Below are 25,655 nucleotides of genomic sequence, written 5' to 3'. Positions count from 1 at the left end.
GACAGGTCTTGCATCTAGGTCTATTACACAGATGGGAGCCATGAGGAAGGGGTTGAGAGCAGCAGTGGAGTAAGGATGGAGAAGGATATTGCTCCTTTCATCTGTGCCAATACAGAAAAGTAGGTCCTCCTCAACCAAACAAGCTGCTTTCCTTGAAGTTAACCTCCAGCTCAAAGTTGGCTACATCAGTACCTCTGTCCATATAAAATCTACCAACCACTAGTAGTATATCTACTTCAGCATCTGCCACCTATTCCATATGAAGAAGTCCTTTCAATACAACCAAACAATTCTTGGATGCCACACTTATGGTGATGAGCATTTTTGCTCTGAATATATCAAGTATCTCAGCCACTCTTGGATGTCACACCTATGGTGATGAGCATTTTTGCTCTGAATATATCAAGTATCTCACTGAGACCTTCACAGACGAAAATTGCCCTTCAAACCTTGTATAAAAACAGATCTCCCATACCTTGTGTCTCCAGTCATCTACCACCACCCGCATTCCCACTTTCCAGCCACAAAGGAGCAGTCCTCTTGTGACGGAGTACCAACCCAGGCTGGAGCAACTGAATCACAGCCTCTGACAGCCTCTCATTGTCCCCTGAAATGAGGAACATCCTATCCATCCTTCCCACCTCTTCCATAGTGGTATTCTGCTGCCCACCAAACCTACACTATCCTTGTCAGTCCCTTCTCCACCCCTGCTTCCAACCTTTTGCCTCATGACCTATTCCATATATCCTCCCATCAGCACCACCTATTCATGTCTGATTCACAAGCATCACCTATCCCATCAAAGGTATGTTTTCCTGTGAAAATAGTCATGTGATCTGTAAACTAATCTGTAACTATTGTGCTATGTTCTACTTTGGCATGACAACCAACATGCTGTCTGTCCACATGAATGGCCACTGACAAACTGTGGCCAAGACATGGCTGGACTACACAGTTGATGAATATGCTGCCCAACACAATGTATTTCAGTTCAATAACTGCTTCACAACCTGTACCATCTGGATCCCTCCTACCAACACCAGCTTTTCTGAATTGTGTGGGTGAGAACTCTCCCAGCAATATATCCTCCTGCCTCACCCTTCACTAATCCCTGGCATTCACCCACCAGTCCCCTTCCCTGCTCCTAATCCAGCCCTACACAGCCTTTTATTTCACCAGTTCCCCCACTAGTCTTTCCCTCTCTCTCTCTTTTTTCCCCTCCTCTATTTCTCTTATTTTTCACTCCCCTTTCCCCTCCTCTGACTCCCCCCTAACCTCCTGATTGCACCTAGAAGCCCTACCCTGACGCCACCAGATCCTAGTATGTTCCCACAAGCAGCTCTAAAGACTTCCCCTCCCCACCACAGTCTCCTCCTTACAACAACCACTAAGATTGCTTCCCCCATCAGACGCAGTTGCTCACTGTCCAATCCCAGTGCCCAGAGACAGTGGTTGTGTGTGAGAGTTGTTGTTGCATGAATGTGTGTGTGTTTCCTACTTTAGATGGAATCCTTTTGGCCAAAATCTCACATGTATAGCAGCAGTCTTTTTATTCCAGAATGAGATTTTCACTCTGCAGTGGAGTGTGTGCTGATATGAAACTTCCTGGCAGATTAAAACTGTGTGCTCGACCGAGACTCGAACTCGGGACCTTTGCCTTTCGCGGGCAAGTGCTCTACCAACTGAGCTACCGAAGCACGACTCACGGCCGGTACTCACAGCTTTACTTCTGCCAGGAGACGGATACTGGCAGAAGTAAAGCTGTGAGTACCAGCCGTGAGTCGTGCATCAGTAGCTCAGTTGGTAGAGCACTTCCCCGCGAAAGGCAAAGGTCCCGAGTTCGAGTCTCGGTCGGGCACACAGTTTTAATCTGCCAGGAAGTTTCAGTCTTTTTATTGTTCCTGTCTGTGACTCAACATCTCCTGTGTATGGTGAGCAGCAGTATATCCTTTTCATAATACTGTAATTATTCCACCCTGCATTTCCTGTTATTAGTCTTTCAAATCTGGCATGTGCGGTTTCAGACAAAGGAAAAACTTGAAGTTGCCTTATATATGGAAATCATTGCATGAATTTGTTACCTACACTAGCATGACAAAGATGATCACTGTAGTGTCAGTTTATCATACTCAAAACAGCAAAAACTGTGAAATAACAACAAATCATGTCTTCCAGTAGAGGTGTTTAATGATCTTGAGAAATCCTGTTCATTAAATGTGGAAAGCATTTATTCTAGGAAGACTGTAAGTCAATTCTGATGCAATCAGGGTACATATCCTGCATGGTCACGAGAATAAGGTAATAGAGATTAGGGTGTTTATAGAGGCATATTGGTAGTCACTTTTCTCTTTCTCAATTCATGAATGGAACAGGACATGAAATCAATAATATAGGTACAAAATACCCCCTGCAATAAACTGTGCATTGGCTTTTAGAATATTTATGTATATGTAATAAAATGCTACTGACATCTGTGAATGACACTGTCTTTAGTGCTGACAAGTGGTATTACAAAACAGGTAGAAATCTAGATTAATAGGGGATCTAACACAAAGCCTTGAGAAACATAATAACTAACTTCCTGTATCTTGAAAGGTGGTTTTTATTTTAAATAAAAATTTCTATCCTCTATTGCCCCTAGAAAAATGCAATTTAAGCCAGTTATAAACAACACCACAAATATCATAACTGTATAATTTCCTAAGAAGCAGATTGTGACTGATCAGTTCAAAGGGTTTATCTAGGTCTATAAACAGCCAACAGTCTAAAGCACCTTGATGTAAAGCATTCAGGGCTTCATTCAAGAAGTCACTACGTATGTTTTCCTGAAACTATTTGATCATTGACTTATACTTTATTTTTATTCAAATGTTAGATGACATATCATGAATTACTTTTTCAGTCATTTTATAAAAAAAATAGGTAGTAGTGAAATTGACCTGTAATTTTGTTTCAGGTTTGTTGGGGATATTCCTGTACTATATGGGACTAATTTATCAATTAAATGAGAGCTTTTTTGCTTTGACTTTGGGTAATGGTGTTCTTTGAGATACCTTCAAGAGCACAGGATGGTTTTATTTTTTAGTTTATTGATTTTGTTCATTACTTCTTTAATAGTTCCCTGTGCAGCTGCCTTTAGCTTCTCTCACATACTGATAATTTCAAAGGTGCATTGTGTTTTGTTGCTGCCTAAAACTTTCTATGAATTTCTGACAATTTCATGATGCATTGAGTTATCCATGTACTTGACTTTATTTTAACTTTTATTTTATTTCTGAGAATGCAACATCAACACATTATTTATTGTTGCAACAAATTAATGAATCAAATATGTGACTGACATCATCTTGGGACACCTCTCAATTTCCTTTTTGTAGCATGCAGTCGAAAAAATTAATGTTGTTTTTATTAATCATTCTTCTTGTGATACAGTTATATTTATTTTGCAGTTATTATTAATCATTTTAAGGACAAATTTAATTGCCTTTTGATCAGGAAAACCAGTGTTAGCAGTAAACTTCGTCATTCAGTAAATGCAAGACTAAAAGTATAAAGCTTTGGGCTTTGGATCCCTGTTAAATCTTATGATTATGTTTCTCACATTTAATGTGACTGTCATCTGTATGATATTTATGATATTTTCATGCATGAAAAGCATTTGTTATATTCCTCATTGTAACTGGCATGATAAACTGATTTTTCAAGTTGAAGAAAGGCAAATGACTACCATCACTATATCGTTAAAACTAAATTTAATGCTATTACTGCTTTGAATTTTTTTTGCCAGGCAATGGATTGGGTCAAATCGATTAAAGGCCATATTTGTAAAGGCCAAATGTCTGCTTGTGTCTGTGTATGTGTGGATGGATATATGTGTGTGTGTGTGTGTGTGTGTGTGTGTGTGTGTGTGTGTGTGTGCGCGCGCGCGTGAGTGTATACCCGTCCCTTTTTCCCCCTAAGGTGTGTGTGTGTGTGTGTGTGTGTGTGTGTGTGTGTGTGTGTGTGTGCGCGCGCGAGTGTATACCCGTCCTTTTTTCCCCCTAAGGTAAGTCTTTCCGCTCCCGGGATTGGAATGACTCCTTACCCTCTCCCTTAAAACCCACATCCTTTCGTCTTTCCCTCTCCTTCCCTCTTTCCTGATGAAGCAACCGTTGGTTGCGAAAGCTAGAATTTTGTGTGTATGTTTGTGTTTGTTTGTGTGTCTATCGACCTGCCAGCGCTTTTGTTTGGTGAGTTTATATTAAAACGCATTGATCTCTGTACACAACATATAACGCAATAAAGACTGAGATTTTAACTGATGATGAATTTTGATAACAATAAATTTAAAAGCTATCCTTTCTTTCAGGTGTATAAGTTCTAATATAAAAAATATTATTTCCTCCTCACAGCCTTGATCCATATGGACTGGCAGGACAGTGGGTTGCTGCCTCTCTTAATGCAAGTGCATATACATATGAAGTGGCTCCTGTATTTACACTTATGGAAATGACAGTTCTTGAGAAAATGAACCAATTAGTTGGATTTCCTGATGGTGAAGGAGTTTTTTGTCCCGGAGGATCTTTAGCAAATGGATATGCTATAAATCTTGCACGGTACAGATTTTCTGCTGACATAAAGGTACAATATTCTTAGAGAGAACTCATTTCATGTTGTTATGATAGACATGATTATGATTAGAAGTGAGGTTTGTATCAGACTTTTAGTGCTGTGTACATGACATAGATGAGTCTCCTTTATTCTGTTTACAGGTAACTACTGCTTCTTACATACAGAATTTCTGCCGTGCTTTATAAAAAAACATTTAAAAACTTATTTTCTGAGATTTCCCCCTTCATTATTATTGGAAGATATATTTTCAGACAATTCCAATAGGTAATGATTTTCTTCCGTTGGTCTTTGACATGCTCTGTGCATTGCGCTATTACTTCCTCTCCTTTGCCAGACTTCTCATCTTAGAGCAACATTTACTCTCAATGATGTCAATTATTTGTTGCATGTATTACAATATGTTTTTTTTTCCCTATGTTTTTTTTTTCAGTCTGCAGCTACCTGTGGTACCATGGCACGTATTCCCTGATGTCTTAACACATCCTGCCCCTTCTCTTAGTCAGTGTTTCCCAAACATTATTTTCCTCACTGATTCTGAAGAGAGCAACCCAGCCTCTTATGTTATATTGTAAGTAATAAGATAAGATTTGGTGTTGACAAGTGATCAAATAGCATTTACATGGTAGTGAAAATGATGATCATAGATTTGACCACAGCACCAAATGAAGACAGGTTTCCTGTCAAAATGTTATTCACAAAAATGGAATCATCAACCTTCCTCAACTCCTTATCCAATTGCAGGTTATTTCTTTTCTTCAATTGTAATGGTGTATGTAATTTCTCAAAACTTAATACAGCTGTGTAATTATAACCATTAATCTAACCAAATTTTTCAGAACTCATATTTTATACATAAAGTTTGTGACCATTGCTAGAATTCTCAGCTGAAATTAGTATGTGATATCATGCTTGATGTAAGATCAGCACTACCAACTCTGATTCTGTTCAAGGAAATGGGCAAGCAAAAAATACTTAACTTTGTTTTCACTTAAAACTTCTGGATTATTGTCTCAATGCATAAATCTTTCCCCTAACATTTCATCTCCAACTAAGGGAGACATCTTCAGAGGTGAAGCACCAAATTGCAACCAGAACTTGAGGGAGCACTGAACATATAGGCAATGTATAGGACACCATGGCCCATCACATTACATTGGTTATGAGATTATCTCTGGTAATGCCAACATTATTGATTGAAAGTAATCAATCATTCTTTTGCAACATTGACTGCCAAATTTTATCTAATGTAACACCTTCCTCTTTTCTGTAAAAATTATTATGGTGTTTATAAATCTCAATAGCCTCTCTATGCATGTATGCACAGTATGTGATTTTTTTGACATGACACTCATCCCATTGAATTTCCTTTCGTGGTCACCCTCTCGGTAAACATGTTCCATTAAGGGCAATTTATCAGTATTTCACAAGTGCCAGTTCTTCCTGTGTTCAGATAGAAGGGTATTAACACTACTTTTCATAGTACCAATATAAACCAGTCCACAGACACAAGGAATGTAACATACACCCAATGTAGCCAAAGGATGCCATGCATCTTGTACCATTCTTAAATATTCTTTTATGTTCCTGGTGGGTCTGAAGATAGTTTCCACACCATACTTGCTCAACACTTTCACAATGTGATCTGTAATCTTAATAATGAACAGGAATTTTGGAACACATATTATGTTCAAGTATTATGACTTTCCTGGAGACTAGAAATCTACTCTGTAGGAATCAGCATGGGTTTAAAAAATGATGATCGTGTGAAAACCAGCTCGTGCTATTTGTCCACAAGACTCAGAGGGCCAGAGACATGGGTTCCCAGGTAGATGCTGTGTTTCTTGACTTCTGCAAACTGTTTGATACAGTTCCCCACAGTTGTTTAATGAACAAAGTAAGAGCATATGGACTATCAGACCAATTCTTCTAAGCTTTTGGGTGGCCAACAAAACAGGCTTTGGTGCATCTGCGACCAGCATTACATATGGGCAGCCCTTCACAATCCCATGTACCTCTCTTGAGCTTCAGCCCCCGCCAGGAACCACCTGCAACCCAGCCTTCATACAGCAGCTGCATATCTGCATGATGCAACTGTGCCAGGTGCTTCCACAATCTACATCTACATCTACACCCACATCCATACTCCACAAGCCACCTGACGGTGTGTACCTTGAGTACCTCTATTGGTTCTCCCTTCTATTCCAGTCTTGTATTGTTCGTGGAAAGAAGGATTGTTGGTATGCCTCTGTGTGGGCACTAATCTTTCTGATTTTATCCTCATGGTCTCTTCGCAAGATATACATAGGAGGGAGCAATATACAGCTTGACTCCTTGGTGAAGGTATGTTCTCGAAACTTCAACAAAAGCCTGTACCGAGCTACTGAGTGTCTCTCCTGCAGAGTCTTCCACTGGAGTTTATCTACCATCTCCGTAACACTTTCGTGATTACTAAATGGAACCTGCAACGAAACGCGCTGCTCTCTGTTGGATCTTCTCTATCTCTTCTATCAACCCTATCTGGTATGGATCCCACACTGCTGAGCAGTATTCAAGCAGTGGGCGAACAAGTGTACTGTAACCTACTTTGTTTTTGGATTGCATTTCCTTAGGATTCTTCCAATGAATGTCAGTCTGGCATTTGCTTTACCGACGATCACCTTTATATGATCATTCCATTTTCAATCACTGCTAATGCGTTCTCCCAGATAATTTATAGAATTAACTGCTTCCAGTTGCTGACCTGCTATTTTGTAGCTAAATGATAAGGGATCTTTCTTTCTATGCATTTGCAGCACATTACACTTGTCTACATTGAGATTCAATTGCCATTCCCTGCACCATGCATCAGTTCGCTGCAGATCCTCCTGCATTTCAGTACAATTTTCCATTGTTACAACCTCTCGATATACCACAGCATCATCCGCAAAAAGCCTCAATGAACTTCTGATGTCATCCACCAGGTCATTTATGTATATTGTGAATAGCAACAGTCCTACGACACTCCCCTGTGGCACACCTGAAATCACCCTTACTTCAGAAGACTTCTCTCCATTGAGAATGGCATGCTGTGTTCTGTTATCTAGGAACTCATCAATCCAATCACACAATTGGTCTGATAGTCCATATGCTCTTACTTTGTTCATTAAATGACTGCAGGGAACTGTATAGAATGCCTTGCAGAAGTCAAGAAACATGTCATCTACCTGGGAACCCGTGTCTATGGCCCTCTGAGTCTCGTGGATGAATAGCGCGAGCTGGGTTTCACACGATCATCTTTTTTGAAACCCATGCTGATTCCTACAGAGTAGATTTCTAGTCTCCAGAAAAGTCATTATACTTGAACATAATATGTGTTCCAAAATTCTACAACTGATAGATGTTAGAGATATAGGTCTAAAGTTCTGCACATCTGTTCGACATCCCTTCTTGAAAATGGGGATGACCTGTGCCCTTTTCCAATCCTTTGGAATGCTACACTCTCCTAGAGACCTATGGTACACCGCTGCAAGAATGGGGGCAAGTTCCTTCGTGTACTCTGTGTAAAATCAAACTGGTATCCCATCAGGTCCAGCAGCCTTTCATCTTTTGAGCGATTTTAATTGTTTCTCTATCTCTCGGTCATCTATTTCGATATCTACCATTTTGTCATCTGTGCGACAATCTAGAGAAGGAACTACAGTGCAGTCTTCCTCTGTGATACAGCTTTGGGAAAAGACATTTAGTATTTTGGCCTTTAGTCTCTCATCCTCTGTTTCAGTACCATTTTGGTCACAGAGTGTCTGGACATTTTGTTTTGATCCACCTACCGCTTTGACATAAAACCAAAATTTCTTAGGATTTTCTGCCAAGTCAGTACATAGAACTTTACTTTCGAATTCACTGAATGCCTCTCGCATAGCCCTCCTCTTTGCGTAGTTTTTGTTTGTCTGCAAAGCTTTGGCTATGTTTATGTTTGCTGTGAAGTTCCCTTTGCTTCCGCAGCAGTTTTCTAACTCGGTTGTTGTACCATGGTGGCTGTTTTCCATCTCTTACAATCTTTCTTGGCACACACTCTTCCAACACATATTGTACGATGGTTTTGAACTTTGTCCACTGATCCTCAACACTATCTGTACTTGAGACAAAACTTTTGTGTTGAGCCATCAGGTACTCTGAAATCTGCTTTTTGTCACTTTCGCTAAACAGAAAAATCTTCCTACCTTTTTTAATATTTTTATTTGCGGCTGAAATCATCTATGCAGTAACTGCTTTATGATTGCTGATTCCCTGTTCTGCGTTAACTGTTTCAAATAGTTCGGGTCTGTTTGTCACCAGAAGGTCTAATATGTCATCGCCATGAGTCGGTTCTCTGTTTACCTGCTCAAGGTGGTTTTCAGATAAAGCACTTAAAAAAATTTCACTGGATTCTTTGTCCCTGTCACCCGTTATGAACGTTTGAGTCTCCCAGTCTATATCCAGCAAATTAAAATCTCCACCCAGAACTATAACATGGTGGGGAAATCTACTCAAAATATTTTCCAAATTATCCTTCAGGTGCTCAGCCACAACAGCTGCTGAGCCAGGGGGCCTATAGAGACATCCAATTACCATGTCTGAGCCTGCTTTAACCGTGACCTTCACCCAAGTTATTTCATATTTCGGATCTTCGTCAATTTCCTTCGATACTATTGCACTTCTTATCGCTATAAACATGCCTCCCCCTTCACTGTCCAGCCTGTCTCTGTGGTATACATTCCAATCTGAGTCTAGAATTTCATTACTGTTTACATCTGGTTTCAGTCAACTTTCTGTCCCTAGCACTTTGTGGGCATTGTGACCGTTTATTAATGAGAGAAGTTCTGGGATCTTTCTATAGATGCTCCTGCAGTTTACTATTAGCAGATTAATATTGTTATTCCCTGTTGCATTTTGCCTACTCCTACCTTGCCGCGTCTCAGGAGGCATCTTGTCGGGCCTAGGGAGGGAATTCTCTAACCTAAAAAACCCACATGTGCACTCCACATATACTCCGCTACCCTTGTAGCCGCTTCCTGCATGTAGTGCACGCCTGGCCTATTCAGGGGGACCCTACATTTCGCATGCCATAGTGACAGCAGATCCTTCCTGAATTGGGACATCAGCAAGTGCATGTATGTCATGGTCCATGTAGATGCCAGTCAGCCTGCAGTACTCAAGCACACAGCTTGTGCTGCAGTATAGGGAGAAGATGTTTTCTACAGGTCTCTGTGGCACTGCCACCATATTATCCATCAATCCACTGAAGACAGCATATATGCTCAATCTTTACAGCCCTTATGTGCCACCAGTTGTTGAAGTTAAGGTGACACCAGGTGATGAAAATACTACCCTGCCAGACGCTGCCAATCTGGCAGACAGTGCTTGGGACCTGAGAGCAGAGTCTCCCCTGCCATTCCCACCACTGCCTGCCTCAGAAGAGGTGCCCACAACACCTGTCACCTTGCCTCCATTGTAAGGCCTGTCCTCTCTCACCCCATCTGAATCATGAGGCACTAACACCACACAATCAATACCAAAGCACCTGTCAACACACCTATGATGTTGGCACATGCCTCCACGCCACTGCTTGACCTGGTCTAGCAGCAGGAGACAGTACTAGCAGGTGCCTATGGTACCAGAACAGGATGGAGCATGTTATGCCACCTGCATGGGGCATACTGTGTGTGACCCAGCATGCACAACCTGCCTAAGCACCAGCATGATACCACACCCTCTGCAAGGCTCTGTTCCAGCACCACAGCATGCCTGACTATGTCTGCCAACCATGGTGCATCACTGTTGCACTGCCTCATCTGGTGGTGTGGCAGGGTGTTACCCCCTCACCTGATGTAATGCCTCAGAGGCTGCTGCATGCCATGCCGCTGCCTCCACTGTTGCTAGTGGCCCCTGCCCCTCTGACACTGCACCGCTGCCCATGGTGGTGCATTGATTGATGCTGGAAGTGGCCACTGCACCCTGTGGCCTGCCCTCTCCTTTTCGATTGGGGGGGGGGGGGGGGTCTATTATGTGGTGACACTCTACTACACATTCATGAATCCAATCTATCTACTGTAACAGATGATCTCATGCTGATAGTTGGTTTGTGGGAGTTGAAGGGACCAGACTAAAAAGGCCATCGGTCACTTAATCTCATGCTGTAGCAGATGTTGTGTCACCCAGCAAATAGCTGCATCATGGGTACATCTGAGGACAAGAGTTCTCTTTGCCACAGTGCATTCTACAGGAAGTGTCCCCAGTTCCTGGTACTTCCCAAGCTGTCCACACATCCGTAACATGACATCAAGCTGTCCACACGATGAGTGGAGCGATTTAATGTTCCTTTGACCTTAAGTTTATCTTCAAGCCATTCCATTATCAGAATTAATGGCTTCCTGCAGTGCTACTAGATGGGTGCACAGCTCATGAAGATGTCAATGCAAGTCAGTTTTGTGTGTCTGTGAACAAACAGCATTGCAGGCTCCCATGATGCCTTTGGAGAACAAGTAGATGAGATTGACACCACACTTCAGGGAAGCATTATTCAACACTCTCCTCATGGTCTCATGTGCTGACCATCAGCTATCTGCTTCATGGAACACACTGGATTATAGTGAGTGCAGCAAGATCCAACCCTTTTTTGTGAAGAATACACAAACCAATGTGGTGCCATGTATGCACCATTAAAGACTGAAATGCCCAACTGTTTTAGATTAGCTTCACCCCACGTTTGTTTATTTTTTCTTGTATTTGCATTAGTCATTGTGTCACATTAGCTTCACATAAGTACCTTAAGTTTGTTTGTTTATACACTGTGCTTTGCTTTGATCACTTTGTTAGGTGAGATAAATTTGTGATACCTTGAAGTTAATTTATTTGCATTTGCATATTTTCTTAATCACCTTGTTAGAGTAACCCCCTTCATGCACTTCAAGAACATTAATGATGTGTCTCATGTTGTCTTAAAATAATTTTTGTAAAAAGATTCCCTACACACAGATAGGCACTGCACAAGTGTATTCATAATGCCTTCATGAGTGATGGTGATTACTGCACTGACTCAATTGAGAGTTTATGTATTGTATAATTAATTGTGCCTGTTAGTGTTCCAAAAAAGGAATGCTTTAATATTTGGATGTATTTTATTATATTGTTCCTATGCTTTTATCATCTGTTTTACTCACTATGGCTAGGAAACCCATCCATTGTGTTCAATGAGGATCACAATTCCCACCATTTTTTCTTATGTTTTCTCATTTTTCCCCTTGTCATTTCATTCCTTGTTGTTCCTCCATTTATTATTCACATACAATGTACAGAATAAAGAAACCCTGTAACAATGAAAGTGTGAGGATCATCGCATTCAGTTGCTTTGTCTTCTTATTGATTCCTCTCAAATTACTTTTGTTTTGGTAATTGATAAGCTGCTTTCTTTCAACTGTCTATAATATTTACGTGTGTTCTGTAGCTTCAATGATTCATCCTATAAATATACTATAATTTTAAGCATATGATTTTTTTCTTTCTCTCCTAGAACAATGGCATGAGAAATGTACCACAACTGATACTATTTTCGTCTGAAGATGCGCATTATTCAGTTCACAAGATGTCTGCTCTTTTGGGTATTGGTGAACAAAATGTTTGGCTCATCAGTACAGATGCATGTGGAAGAATGAATGTTGAAGAATTGGAAAAGAAAATTGGAGAGAGTATTTCAAATGGTTATGCTCCATTCATGGTTATTGCTACAGCAGGTAAGAAAAAATATTCGTTCAATATTAATTTTACACTGATTAACAAAAGGAAAAACTGATGGCTAGTGTCAGATTCCTCAAAAGTAAGTTCCAGTTAAAAATTATATCTTTGACTGTAAAATTTTAGTGGAAAGGTACAATACAAAATAAGGGAGGTGTCCATTTCAGATTCAAAATTTTTTTATGTGTCACAAAATACTCATAAATTTTCAAAAATTATCCATGCTTTGAAAATTTTCATGATACACTTCATAAAACATAATGAAGATATAGAGTATTTTGTTGTTAACAGTAATCTATATTCTTGTTCGTCACAACACTCTTCAAATTTGTGCTTTTTACAAAACTTTTCTCTAACTCCTGTTTTTCAATAACATTTAATACTTCTTTCACATCCATTGTGTTCTTCCTTGAATTTAATCATACCTACTGTCATATAAGAGCATCTTAAAGTTCATATTTACCTGATAATTCTTCAGGTTTTCACAAGTGAAAAATCATTTAGCAAAAAATCATTTCACTGACTCTCATAATGAATATAAATAAACACACCATTTTTAATCAAGTACTGTGTCACATGATAGAAGTAAATCATAATGAAAGTCATGTAATTTCTTTATACTTTAGTTTTCTAAGAGGAGCTTCTTTCAAGAGTTCATTAATGCAAGAGCCAATTCTTTCAAATCTTTTAATTCCTTCCAAACCTGTTGCACAGCTGCAAGCTGCAGATCACATGTCTTAAATCACAGTTCATAGATTTCAAATATAACAATAACAATAACAATATTATGAATAGGATAGTTGCTACTCACCATACAGCAGGAATGCTGAACCATATGGGCACAACAAAAAGACTGTCAGCAATTTATCTTTTGGCCAACAAGGTCTTCGTTCACAACTCACACACACATGACTACAGTCTCTGGCCATTGGGTCTAGACTGTGAGCAGCAGCCCATTATGGGAGAAGTGACTGGGCAGTGGGGTAAGGTAGAGGGTGGGGTGGGGAGTGGGGGAATAGCAACATAGGATTGGGGGGGGGGGGGGGGGACAGGGTTAGCAGAAAACGAGATAAGTAAAAAGACTGTGGGTGCATTGGAAAAACAGAGGGTTGTCTAGTGTTAGAATGGGAACAGGGATTGGGATGGGTGGGTAAGGACAATGGCTAACAAAGGTTGAGGCCAGGAGAGTGTGGGAATGTAGGATATATTGCAGGGAGTGTACCCACCTGTACAATTCAGAAAAGCTGGTGTTGGTGGGGAGGACCCAGATGGCACAGGCTGTGAAGCAGTCAGTGAAATGAAGAATGTCATGTTGGATGGCATGCTCTGCAACAAGGTGGTCCAGCTGTTTCTTGTTTACAGTTTATTGGTGGCCATTCATATAGACAGACAGCTTGTTGGTTGTCATGTCCACTATTTGCAGCTTAACTTGTAGATCACGTGACTGGTTTCACAGCTAGCCCTGACTTTGATGGGACAGGTGATGCTTGTGACTGGACTGGAGTAGGTGGTGGTGGGAAGTTATGTGGGACAGGTCTTGCATCTAAGTCTGTTACACGGATATTGAGTCACAAGAGGAATGCTCCTCTGTTGTCAGAAAATGGAACTTTGGGAGGTGGTGGGTGTCTGGAGAGATAAGATATGGGAGATCTGTTTTTGTACAGGGTTGGGAGGGTAATTACAGTCTGTGAAGTCCTCATTAAGACCTTTGGTATATTTTGAGAGGGATCGCTCTTCACTACAGATGCAATGGACACGGGTGACTAGGCTATGTGAAAATGACTTAATGGTATGAAATGGGTGGCAGCTGTCAAAGTGGAGGTATTGCTGGTGGTTGGTAGGTCTGATATGGATGAAGGTACTAATGTAGCCATCTTTGAGGTGGAGGTCAACATCAAGGGAGGTGGCTTGCTAGGTTGATTATGGCCAGGTAAAGAAAATGGGGCAGAAGATGTTGAGTTTCTGTAGGAATGTGGATAGTGTGTCCTCATCCTCAATCCAGATCACAAAGATGTCATCAATGAATCTGAACCAGGTGGGGGGTTTAGGGTTCTGGGTGTTTAGGAAGCATAATTCTTAATGGCCCATGAATGGGTTGGCATGGGATACCATGGGATACCATGGAGGTGTCCATAGCTGTACCCTAAATTTGTTTGTCACTAATGCCTTAAAAGAAGAAGTAATTGTGGGTGAGGATATAATTGGTCATGTTGCCTAGGAATGATGTAGTTTTGGGATATTTTGGGCATTGGGAAAGTTAGTGCTCAATAGCAGTAAGGCCATGGGCATTAGGAATGTTAATGGAGGAAATAGCTGAAGGTGTTGGTCTACAAGAGCAGAGATTCTCTCAGTGGGGGCACAGTAACTGACACAATGTGGTCTCCCAGATGGTTGGGACTATGGACTTCAGGAAGCGTGTAGAAGGTAGGAGTGCAGGGAGTGGTAGGGGTGAGGAGAGAGATGTTCTCTGGGGAGAGGTTCTGGGATGGACTTAAGTATTTGTGGAGAGATTGGAGATACTTCTGGATTTCTGGAAGGGGTTCACTTGGCAGGGTTTATAGGTGGATGAATGTAACAGCTGAAGGAGAGGTTTGTAGGTTGTTGTAGGGGTCGTGGATAGTGGTAGTCCAAGGTGAGAGTAGGAAGTGTAGAGGATGGAGAGTTTTTGAGGTGGCATTGTGCATGTTGCCCTAGTTCCTGGAGAACAAGAGTTTCAGTGTGTGATATGGGATGCAAGAATTTGGGATTTCATAGCAGGAGAATTCTCTGGATGTAAAGGAGTTATTCCAAGGAGATTTGGGCCTTATTGATAAGGTTCTGAAGGACTATGTTGGTGGGGGGATTGGCAGAATTTGAACAGATGCAGCTCATTGTGGAAGGAAGGGTGGCAGCCAGAGATGGGTAATTTAATGGCAAGGCCATTGGGAGGATTCTACAAGCCAAGCAACAATGAACAAACAGTATGTGGGACTGGGTTCTGGTTGGGGATAAGGAATCTTTTCTGTATTGACACAGATGGAAGGAGCAAAGACCCATAAAAATACATAAATAATGTAGAAACACATCCGAAAAATTTCGCAAAAGTATAGCCAAACACGTGAGAAAAATTATGAAAAGTACGAAATGGATGAAGTAAGAGGAAACAAGATGAAATCTGAAGGAGTAGGCCGACAGTGAAAGGCAAAAACCAACTAAAATTGGCAGAAAAGGAGAGAAGTAAAAAGACTTGAGTATGCTGGTGGAAAAGAGGGCTGTGTAGTGCTGGAATGGGAACTGGAAAGGGGCTGGATGGGTAAGGACAATGACTAATGAAGGTTGAGGCCAGGGTGGTTAAGGGAAGGTAGGTTATATTGCAAGGAGAGTTCCAGCTTGTGCTATTCAGAAAAACTGGTGTTGGCGTGGAGGATCCAGATGGCACCAGGCTATGAATTAGTCATTGAAATGAAGAACACCATGTTGGACCATGTGCTCAGCAACAGCATGGCCCAGCTGTTTGTTGGCCACAGTTCATTTTTGGCCATTCATGTGGACAGACAGCATGTTGGTTGTCATGCCCATGTAGAATGCAGCACAGTGGTTGCAGCTAAGCAAGTATATCACATGACAGAGATTCTCTGTTTTCAGCACCTTCAGCCTATTACACATCACCTAGGCTCCTATATAAAAGATACCAACCATTTCCTTCCCTGACTCTCCACATTTTTGTTCCTTTACCACATGATGCCTTGAAAGTCGGCACTGATGCCACCTTTCTTTACACTAACATCACTAATAGTCATGGCCTTACCGCTAATGCCCACTGCCTTTCCCAACATCTGACATATTCCAAACCTACAATTTCCTTCCTAGCCACCATGACCAACTATATCCTCACCCACAATTACTTCTCCTTTGAAGGCATTACTGACAAACAAATTTGGGCACCTGCATGGCACCTTGCTATGCCAGCCTGTTCATGGACCGTTAAGAGGAATCCTAGCTAAACACTCAAAATCCCAAGCCTCCACCTGGTTCAGATTCACTGATGTATCTTCATGATCTGGATGAAGAGCGAGGACACCCTGTTGACATTTGTCCAGAAACTGAACACCTTCTCCCCCATTCACTTCACCTTGTCCTACTCAACATAACCTGCCAACTTGTTGAATGTTGACCTGCACCTCAAAGATGACTACATCAGTACTCCTCTCAATATCAAATCTACCAGCCACCAAGAATACCTCTGCTTCCACAGCAGCCACACATTCTATACAAAGAAATTCCCTCCGTACATCCCTCACAATTGTACTGACAAAAAAACCCTTACTAAATATTCCAAGGATAGCTGAGGCCTTCACAGACCAAAATTACCCTCCCTATCTTGTACAGAAACAGATCTATCATGCCTTTCTCTCCAGTCACATACCACCTCCCACATTCCCACTGTCCAGGCCCATAAGGAGCACCCCGCTCATTACTCAGTGACTCCCAGAATTCGAGCAACTGAATCACATTATCTGCCAGGGTTTTGACTATCTCTCACCATGCCCTGAAATGAGGAATATTCCACCCACTATCCTTTTGGCTTCTCTCACAGTGCTATTCTGCTGCCTGCTGAACCTACACAATATCATTATCCATCCTTACTCCACCCCTGATCCCAATCCCTTGACTCATGGCTCATACAAGGTGTGATGGAAAGTTTTAAGAATGGGCATGTAATTGTACAATGGTGGTACCTACATGCTACTGTGATGTGTCTCCTTCAAAATAGTCCCCTTCTGACTGAACACACTGACTCCAATGGTGTTTCCACATTCCTAGAATATTTTTTCCTGAAGTGTGTTAAGGACACTCTCCGTATTTGCCTGAGTGTCTTCAATCAAGTCAAATTGCTTCCCTTTCATTGAACATTTCAGTTTAGGAAACAGGTAGAAGTCCACAGGGGCTAAATCAGTGGAATATGGCAGTTGTGGAAGCACAGGAATTTTGAATTTGGTCAAAAATTCAACAATGGAGAAGGCACGATGAGCAGTAGCATTGTCATAGTGTAGCACCCAACTCCTGTCTTTCCACAAACCAAACACTCAAAGACACAGTTGTCTGTCCTCTAGGGGTAAATTCATGATGCACAGTACTGGTACAATCGAAAAAGATCACCAACATTGCCTTCACATTCGACCGTCTTTGCCATACTTTTTTTGGTTGCAGTGAACCTGCAGTCTTCCATTGCAAAGACTTCACTTTGGTGTCAGGATCATATCCGTATACCCATAATCCATCACCAGTAATTACCCTATTTAACAAATCTGGGTCATTTTTAGTCTGATTAATCAGTTCTTGGCACACATCAAGTCGGTATTATCTATGTTCACCTGACAACACTTTTGGAATGAATTTTGTGGAGATTCAATGCATGTTCAGATCTTCAGAAAATTGAATGAACTGCATAGAAACTTCAATTAAGTTCATCAGCCATCTCCTCAATTGTAGGTCTACAATCAGAGCACACTAAGGTGTGAACTTTCACAACAATTTCATTTGTTTTTGAGGTGGAAGGATGGCCGGACTGTGGTTCATCTTCAGATGATTCATGGCCATTTTTAAATCTGACCAGCTCATACAATTATTTCCAAAAGCTGTTTTTAATAGTTCCTAAGTCTCAGAAGCTGATATCCTGGTTTTAAAACAAAATTTTACACAAACTTGTTGCTCCATTTTTATGTCCATTTTCACACAGACAGAATCCAGCAACAAGCCCTAACAAACCTGCACTCAACCAGCTGCCACAACAAAATGAATAAAGGAAATGCATTTCCCGTCAGAGGGCATTTAAGGACAAGGCAACGACTTACTCCCCACCCTCCGTGTACCTGCTTGCCAAACCAGTAAGCAGTAGCGGATCCATTTTTAAAATTTTCCAATCACATCTCATATCTCTGTAATAGACCTAAATGCAAGACTTATCCCATACATCCTCCCACCACCACCTACTACAGTCTGGTCATAAGTATCACCTATCCCATCAAAAACAGTGCTACCTGCAAAAGCAATCATGTGATCTACAAACTAAGTTGCAACCAATGTGCTGCATTCTACATAAGCATGACAACCAACCTGCTGCCTGACTGCATTAATGGCCACTGACAAACTATGAGCAAGAGACAGCTGGACCACTTTGTTGCTGAACATACTGCCCAACACAACATGCTTCAGTTCAATGACTGCTTCACAGCATGTGCCATCTGGACCACCCCACCAACACCAGCTTTTCTGGACTACACAGTTGAGAACTCTCCCTGCAATATATCCTATGTTCCCGTAACTCTCCTAGCCTCAACCTTCATTAGTCATTGTCCTTACCAGTCCAAAGCCTATTATCTGTTCCCATTCCAGCATTACACAGCCCTCTATTCCACCAACACATCCACAATCCTTTTACTTCTCCCTTTTCCAAACCCTTCCCCCCTCCCCCTGACCCCCACTCCCCTCACTGCCCTATGTCAACCTCCTGACTGCACCTAGCTGTCCTAATCTCTCTCCAATTTGTCTCTGTATGCTTCCACAAGCAGCACTTTACTCCTCCCCCCCTCTCCACCCCTAATCTTCTATCCCTCCCCCTCCCAACTCCAGCCTCCTCCTTACTCCCACAACTCAATTGCTTCTGCCATTGCCCCAACAGTCAGAGACTGTGGTCATTTGTTTGTGTGAATTGCATATGTGTGTGTGTGTGTGTTTTTTTTGTTTTTTTTTGTCTACTTCTGATGAAGTCAAGTTGGCTGAAACTCACTTTCTGACAGTCTTTTTGTTGTACCTATCTGTGACTCAGTGTCTCCTCTGTATGGTGAGTAGCAACTATCTTTTTCATAATATTGGTACTTTCCATCCTGTATTTTCCATTATTTAAATATAACAATAAGCTTTGTTACATGCTCCAAGCAGAAGTGCTTTGTTGCTGCTCCGCAATTTTTACAGTTTTGACCAAGATAAACTGATGCTGCAATGTTCACCTTTGGGATGCCAGTGTACAGGTTGTCACAGAATTGGCTAAGTAAAGAATTGGAATAATTCACATTTGCATTTATATATGAAAGCCAACTTCTGAAATCTCCTTTTTGTGAAACACTGTGTGCCATATTCATTTGCAGATTCAAAATGACAGATTCTAATATTTTACTGTTGGTTTTGCTATGCATAATATTACCTTGATTGTGTCAGTGTTTGCATGCATTGGGATATAATGTGAAATTTTGAACATTCGTGAATACTGCAATAAACGCAAAGTACTATCGAAAATTGTAAGCCTAAAACTTAAATTGGGATCATTTAGAAAAGTTTTTGACAGCAGCAGGCTCATCCTTGTTAAAAACAATCATTCTCTAACTTCACTACTTCACTGTATAATTATGTGAAAAATAGATTTATCATGAAAGTTTTTGAATACCTACAAAATCATATTTTTGGAATTTTTTGTTAGTTACAATTGTTATGGATAACTTGTTTCATAGAAAATCAGTATTTATCACTTATAGTTACTGTCAAAGAATAGTCCAACCCAAACTTCAGAGCACATCAATGTGCATAAAGTTAAATTTTTGAGAAATTTTGTAAGGTAACAGTTGTTGTGTGCATAAGCTACTTCACAGTAAATCGACATTTGTGATTTAGTTATAGTAGCACATATTGTAACTAACTGCTACCACTGAGTGTATTGAGAGAACTCCCATGATAGCCATGTAACAGAGGTACCAAAGGTAGTATAAGTACTATCCTCTCCTGTGAATACCTCCTCTGCAGGGATCTGTCATTACTCATCCACTTGGCTGTGAGTGGCATGTCAATGATATGTGTAGGCATCATGTGTGTGGTAGACAGGCACCAGGGAGTACATAGGTGTTGTCTTTCACTGAAACTGAAGCTGAGCCAGTGGCACTCACTTCACATCAAGAGGAGGTAAACACAACACATGGTGAATAATGCTACCTCTCAGGGAAATGACAGCAAAGGGCAGGCAGGAGCATGAGGTTCACTCATTGTGTACGCATGGGAACCTCATTCAATATGTTGAAGAGGCTATCCTGCAGCCACTGTGGAGGGGGTACGGTGGTAGGGGGTAGTGGATAGAGGGAGGGGGACAGTGCAACTAACTGCAGATTGTTGAAACAAACAATGCCTATTATCTGGGCTCCAAGGTCATTCTTGAATGCTTCCAGCAACTGGCAGAGAAGACTGAGAAAACCAGCCTTCCACATGGAGTTTCAATGAAGCTCACAATTTGCAGTGTTGTTCCCAGAACTGATTGTGGCCTCCTGGTTCTGAGCTGAGTGGAAGGATTGAACCACAGGCTTTGAAGGTTCTGCAACAAGCTAGATTGTGACTTCCTGGAGTTGTGCCACAGAGCTGAGAATTGTAGGGTCCTCCTAAATGAGTCAGTTGTGCACTACACATTAGAGGCTGCTACCAAAGTAGCTGACTATGTGTAGGGGGCACACCAGGTTTTTTTTTCAGATTAGGTGACTCATCATTCAGTCTAGATAACCACAGCTGTAGGAGACCCAAAAGCATTAGTGTGAGATCCAAGGAAATGCCCCTCCACCCCCTCCCCCTCCACAGAATAGAGTATTAAAACCCTAGTAGTTAATTACTGAAGCATTCACAACAAAGTGGCAGAATTTAAAACGCTCCTGAAAACCTGTGAAGTTCACATAATACTGTGCACAGAAAGTTGGTTAATGCCTGAAGTCAACAGCAGTGAGATTTTTGGGGTAAAGTTAAGCATGTATGGAAAGGAAGGCTAACAAGAAATGGAGATAGTACATATGTCACATGAGATAAGACACTCAAATCCATAGAGATAGAAACTGAAACTGTATGCAAAATTGTATGGGCGAGAATCAGTATCATGGGGGGCTTAAAATTTTAAATGGATCCTTTTATTGGGCACCAGATTAACTTCCTGGTGTAACTAAAAATTTTAGAGAAAACCTCATTTCACTTGTACATAAGTCCCCTAATCAAACTGTAATCATCAGTGGACTTTAATCACCAACAATCAATTGGGAAAATTAAGTTTTGTTAGTGGAGGGCATGACAAGATGTCCTGTGAAAAATTACTAAGTGTCTTCTCTGAAAATTACCTAGAACAGATGGTTTGGAACACCACTTATGATGGAAATATTTTAGACGTGATGACAACCAATAGACTTTATAATTTTGAAAGTGACCACATCCAAGCTGGTATCAATGACTATGACATGGTTGTGACATCAGTGATTACCAAAATACAAAGGCTAAGTAAAACCGGTAGAAAGACATACGTGTTCACTAAACTAGATTAAAAGCAGAAGTGCCTTATCTCAGTGAGGAACTTGAAACTTTTAGCATATGACGGTAGCATTCAGAGGAACTATGTCTCTAGTTTAAAAGAGTAGTTGACCTTGCACCGGACAGATATGTACCAGTACCCAGCAGAAGAATTCATTATGGAAGGGAGCCAGTAGGTAAAAAACAAAACATAGGACTATAGACAGAGAGATGCCGAATGAAACATGTTTGGCTATCAAGAGAGCAGTGTATGAAGCCTTCAGTGACTACCACAGCAGAATTTTTGTCAAATGATCTTTCACAAAACCCAAAGAAATTCTGATAGTATATAAAGGCTGTCAGTGGCACCCAAGTTAGTGTCCAGACACTCATGGTTGAAATGGGAACTGAAATTGAGGGTAGTAAAGCAATAGCAGTAATGCGGTGTTGGTGATTGAGAAACAGCTAAAATTGTTGAAACTGTATAAAGCTCCAGGGCCCGGTGGAATCCCTATCAGATTCTATACCAAATTTTTAGCTGAGTTAGCCCCTCTTTTCACTATAATCTATCACAGATACCTCCAACAAAAAAACCATGCCCAGTAGTTGGAAGAAAGAACTGATCACATCCATTTACAAGGAGGGCAGTAGAAGTGAGCCACAAGACTACCACCTAATATCCTTGACACTGATTTGTTGCACAAAATTAGAACATATTCTGAGCTCAAACATGATAAGATACATCAAACAGTATGATGTTCTCCACGAAATCCAGCATGGATTCCGAAAACACTAATCATGTGAAATCCATCTCGAACTTTTCTCACATGGCATACTCAAAGCTTTGGATCACTGCAGTTAGATGATGCAATCTTTTTCTATTTTTAAAAAGCATATGACTCAGTACCACAACTTCACTTATTATTAAATGTATGATAGTATGGTGTATTAAGTGAAATTTGTGACTGGATTGATAATTTCTTGGTATAGATGGTGCAACAAACTGACAAATGTAGAAGTAATTTAGGTGGGCCCTAGGGAAGTGTTTTGAAACCCTTGCTGTTCATGTTTTGTATGAATGGCCTTGCAGACAACATGAATAATAACCTCAGACTTTTTGCAGATGATGTAGTTATCTATACTGTCTGAAAGAAACTACTTAAATATTCAGTTAGATATCAATAAGACTTCAGAATGTACAAAGATGGGCAACTTGGTTTAAATGTTGTTATTGTTGTTGTGGTCTTCAGTCCTGAGACTGGTTTGATGCAGCTCTCCATGCTACTCTATCCTGTGCAAGCTTCTTCATCTCCCAGTACCTACTGCAGCCTACATCCTTCTGAATCTGCTTGGTGTATTCACCTCTTGGTCTCCCTCTATGATTTTTACCCTCCATGCTGCCCTCCAATACTAAATTGGTGATCCCTTGATGCCTCAGAACATGTCCTACCAACCGATCCCTTCTTCTAGTCAACTTGTGCCACAAACTCCTCTTCTCCCCAATTCTATTCAATACCTCCTCATTAGTTATGTGATCTACCCGTCTAATCTTCAGCATTCTTCTGTAGCACCACATTTCGAAAGCTTCTATTCTCTTCTTGTCTAAACTATTTATTGTCCATGTTTCACTTCCATACATGGCTACACTCCATACAAATACTTTCACAAGCGACTTCCTGACACTTAAATCTATACTCAATGTTAACAAATTTCTCTTCTTCAGAAACGCTTTCCTTGCCATTGCCAGTCTACATTTTATATCCTCTCTACTTCGACCATCATCAGTTATTTTGCTCCCCAAATAGCGAAACTCCTTTATTACTTTAAGTGTCTCATTTCCTAATCTAATTCTCTCAGCATCACCTGATTTAATTTGACTACATTCCATTATCCTCATTTTGCTTCTTAAGAAATATAAAATTGGGCACTTCACAAAATTAAAAAACATAGGGTCCTATGAAGACTATAATATCAGCGAGTAAGAGTACCCATATCTGAGGGCGAAGATGGCTGTCGTCCCACTCTCCCCCCCCTCCCCCCCCCCCCGCCCCCCCAAGCTCTCAGGGAAATGAAAAAAAAGTAGTGTAATCAACTGTTTCTCTGTTTATAAAATGGATTAAAAGCCAGTATTATGCAGGTTTTAAGAGGGTCAGAACTGGATCGTTTTTACGGCTACTTACAAGTCACCATTCATATTCCAAAATATTGAAAATACTCCATACCCCCAAGTGTAAGTCCTCCCCCCCCCCCCCCCCCCCTACAAACTATTGTATAGGCACCACTGTCAGTGAGTCACAGAAAAATATCTGGGTGTTACACTTTTTCTGGAATGAAATGGAATAGTCACATAGGTACAGTGATGCGTAAAACAGATGGCAGACTTTGCTTTATTGACAGAATACTGGGTAAATGCAATCAGTCTACAAAGGAGACTGCTTATGAATCACTGGTGCAACACATCCTAGAGTATTGCTAAAGTGTGTTGGACCCATACCAGACAAGAATAACAGGGGGGTATTGAACAGATACAGAGGACAGTACAAATGGTCACAGTGTTTGTTCAATCCATGTACATAGATGCTGAAAAAACTGAATCAGCAGACTCTTGAAGATAGATGTAAACAACCCCAAAAGCCTACTTATAAAGTGTCAAGAACTGGCTTTAATGAAGGCCCTAGGAAAACAGTACAACCCCCTGTGCATCACTCCCATATATATTGTGAAAAAAAGGTTAAATTAATAATAGCATGCACAGAGACATTTAAGTAATCATTATTCACACATTCAGTATATGAATGGTATATGAAAAACCCTAATAACTGGCAGAGTGGGATGTACCCTTTGCTACGCACTTCACAGTGCTTTGTAGAGTACAGATTTAGGTGTAGATGTAGATGTGTTCTCTATCCAGGAACCTCACTAAAATGATCAATACATGATATGGAACTTCCTGCCACATTAAAACTATGTACCAGACTGAGACTCGAACTTGGGACCTTTCCCTTTTGTGGGTAAGTGCTCTATCAACTGAGCTATCTGTGGATGACTCACAACTTATTCTCACAGCTTTACTTCTGCCAGTATTTCATCTCCTACTTACCAAACTTCACAGAAGCTCTCCTGTGAAACTTACAAGACTAGCACTCCTGGAAAAAAGGCTGTTGTGGAGATGTGACTTAGCCACAGCCTGAGGGATATTTTCAGAATGATATTTTCACTCTGCAGTGTAATGTGCACTGATATGAACTTCCTCACAGGTTGGAACTGTTTTAATTTGATAGGAAGTTTCACATCAGTGCACACTGTGCTGCAGAATAAAAATCTCATTCTGGATTAAATGTATATCTGTTCTTTCTGTCAAATGTTTCATCTAGCGTAGAATCTACAGGATTATAAATTACTGCTGATTAGATTACCTCCCTCCATTGTCAAGGTCAAAGGTCGCTGATGCTTACTTGCATAGTGGTGCTCAGCTTAGAAATAGTCATTTCAAATCATGATTGTGCGAGAAAATTTAATCACCAGCATTTGGTTGGTAAGGAAGATGAGATGGTGTCATCAAGTTTTCGACTACCAGACTTTGTGCCACTGTTTGGGATTAATTTTCAAATCTTTGAGTAATGTCTCTTGGGAGGGGATTCATCCAGCATATGGGACTGTTTTAAGCTCAGTGGCTTCCTCAGTGCTATTTTGGAGGAGTAGGCTATGTGCTAGCATGAGGCTTCCCCTTCTACCTTCCCTTCATTGATAATAGCACAAACACAAAACAACATTACGCTGTACAAACTCACTATCACACATGACATAGATATGCACTGACTTTTCATAATAGGATGGAGGAAGGGAAAGGAAATCACTTCTCCAATAACCTTGATCAGGTGGCAGAATGAGACTCCTGCATCTGCTTCTGACACTCATTTAACTAGTGAATAAGTTTGTTCTCTTTGGTTATCTCTGGTAGTACAATGGGAGGCTACAAGCATATCAGAGGCTGACCGAATCAAATGGAATAG

At 40.9% G+C, this 25,655-nt stretch overlaps 1 protein-coding gene and 1 non-coding gene across 2 annotated transcripts in view; one reads left to right on the top strand and one right to left on the bottom strand.

Annotated features, from left to right (window-relative positions):
• LOC124795826 (cysteine sulfinic acid decarboxylase-like) overlaps nucleotides 1-25,655 on the top strand; it is a 97,797-nt gene that overhangs the window by 36,608 nt on the left and 35,534 nt on the right. Inside the window, exons 2-3 of the mRNA XM_047259912.1 lie at nucleotides 4,392-4,620; nucleotides 12,140-12,359. Of these exons, the coding sequence (XP_047115868.1) occupies nucleotides 4,392-4,620; nucleotides 12,140-12,359 (449 nt within the window). The remainder of the gene's footprint in view (nucleotides 1-4,391; nucleotides 4,621-12,139; nucleotides 12,360-25,655) is intronic.
• Nucleotides 1,624-1,698, bottom strand: Trnas-cga. The gene has a single exon. It is a non-coding gene; the product is annotated as a tRNA-Ser (tRNA).

This window comes from Schistocerca piceifrons, chromosome 1 (assembly GCF_021461385.2).
Source record: "Schistocerca piceifrons isolate TAMUIC-IGC-003096 chromosome 1, iqSchPice1.1, whole genome shotgun sequence".
Classification (NCBI taxonomy): Eukaryota; Metazoa; Arthropoda; class Insecta; order Orthoptera; family Acrididae; genus Schistocerca; species Schistocerca piceifrons.
Note: the sequence above shows the minus strand (reverse complement) of the source record. Positions and strands in the feature narration are given on the sequence as shown.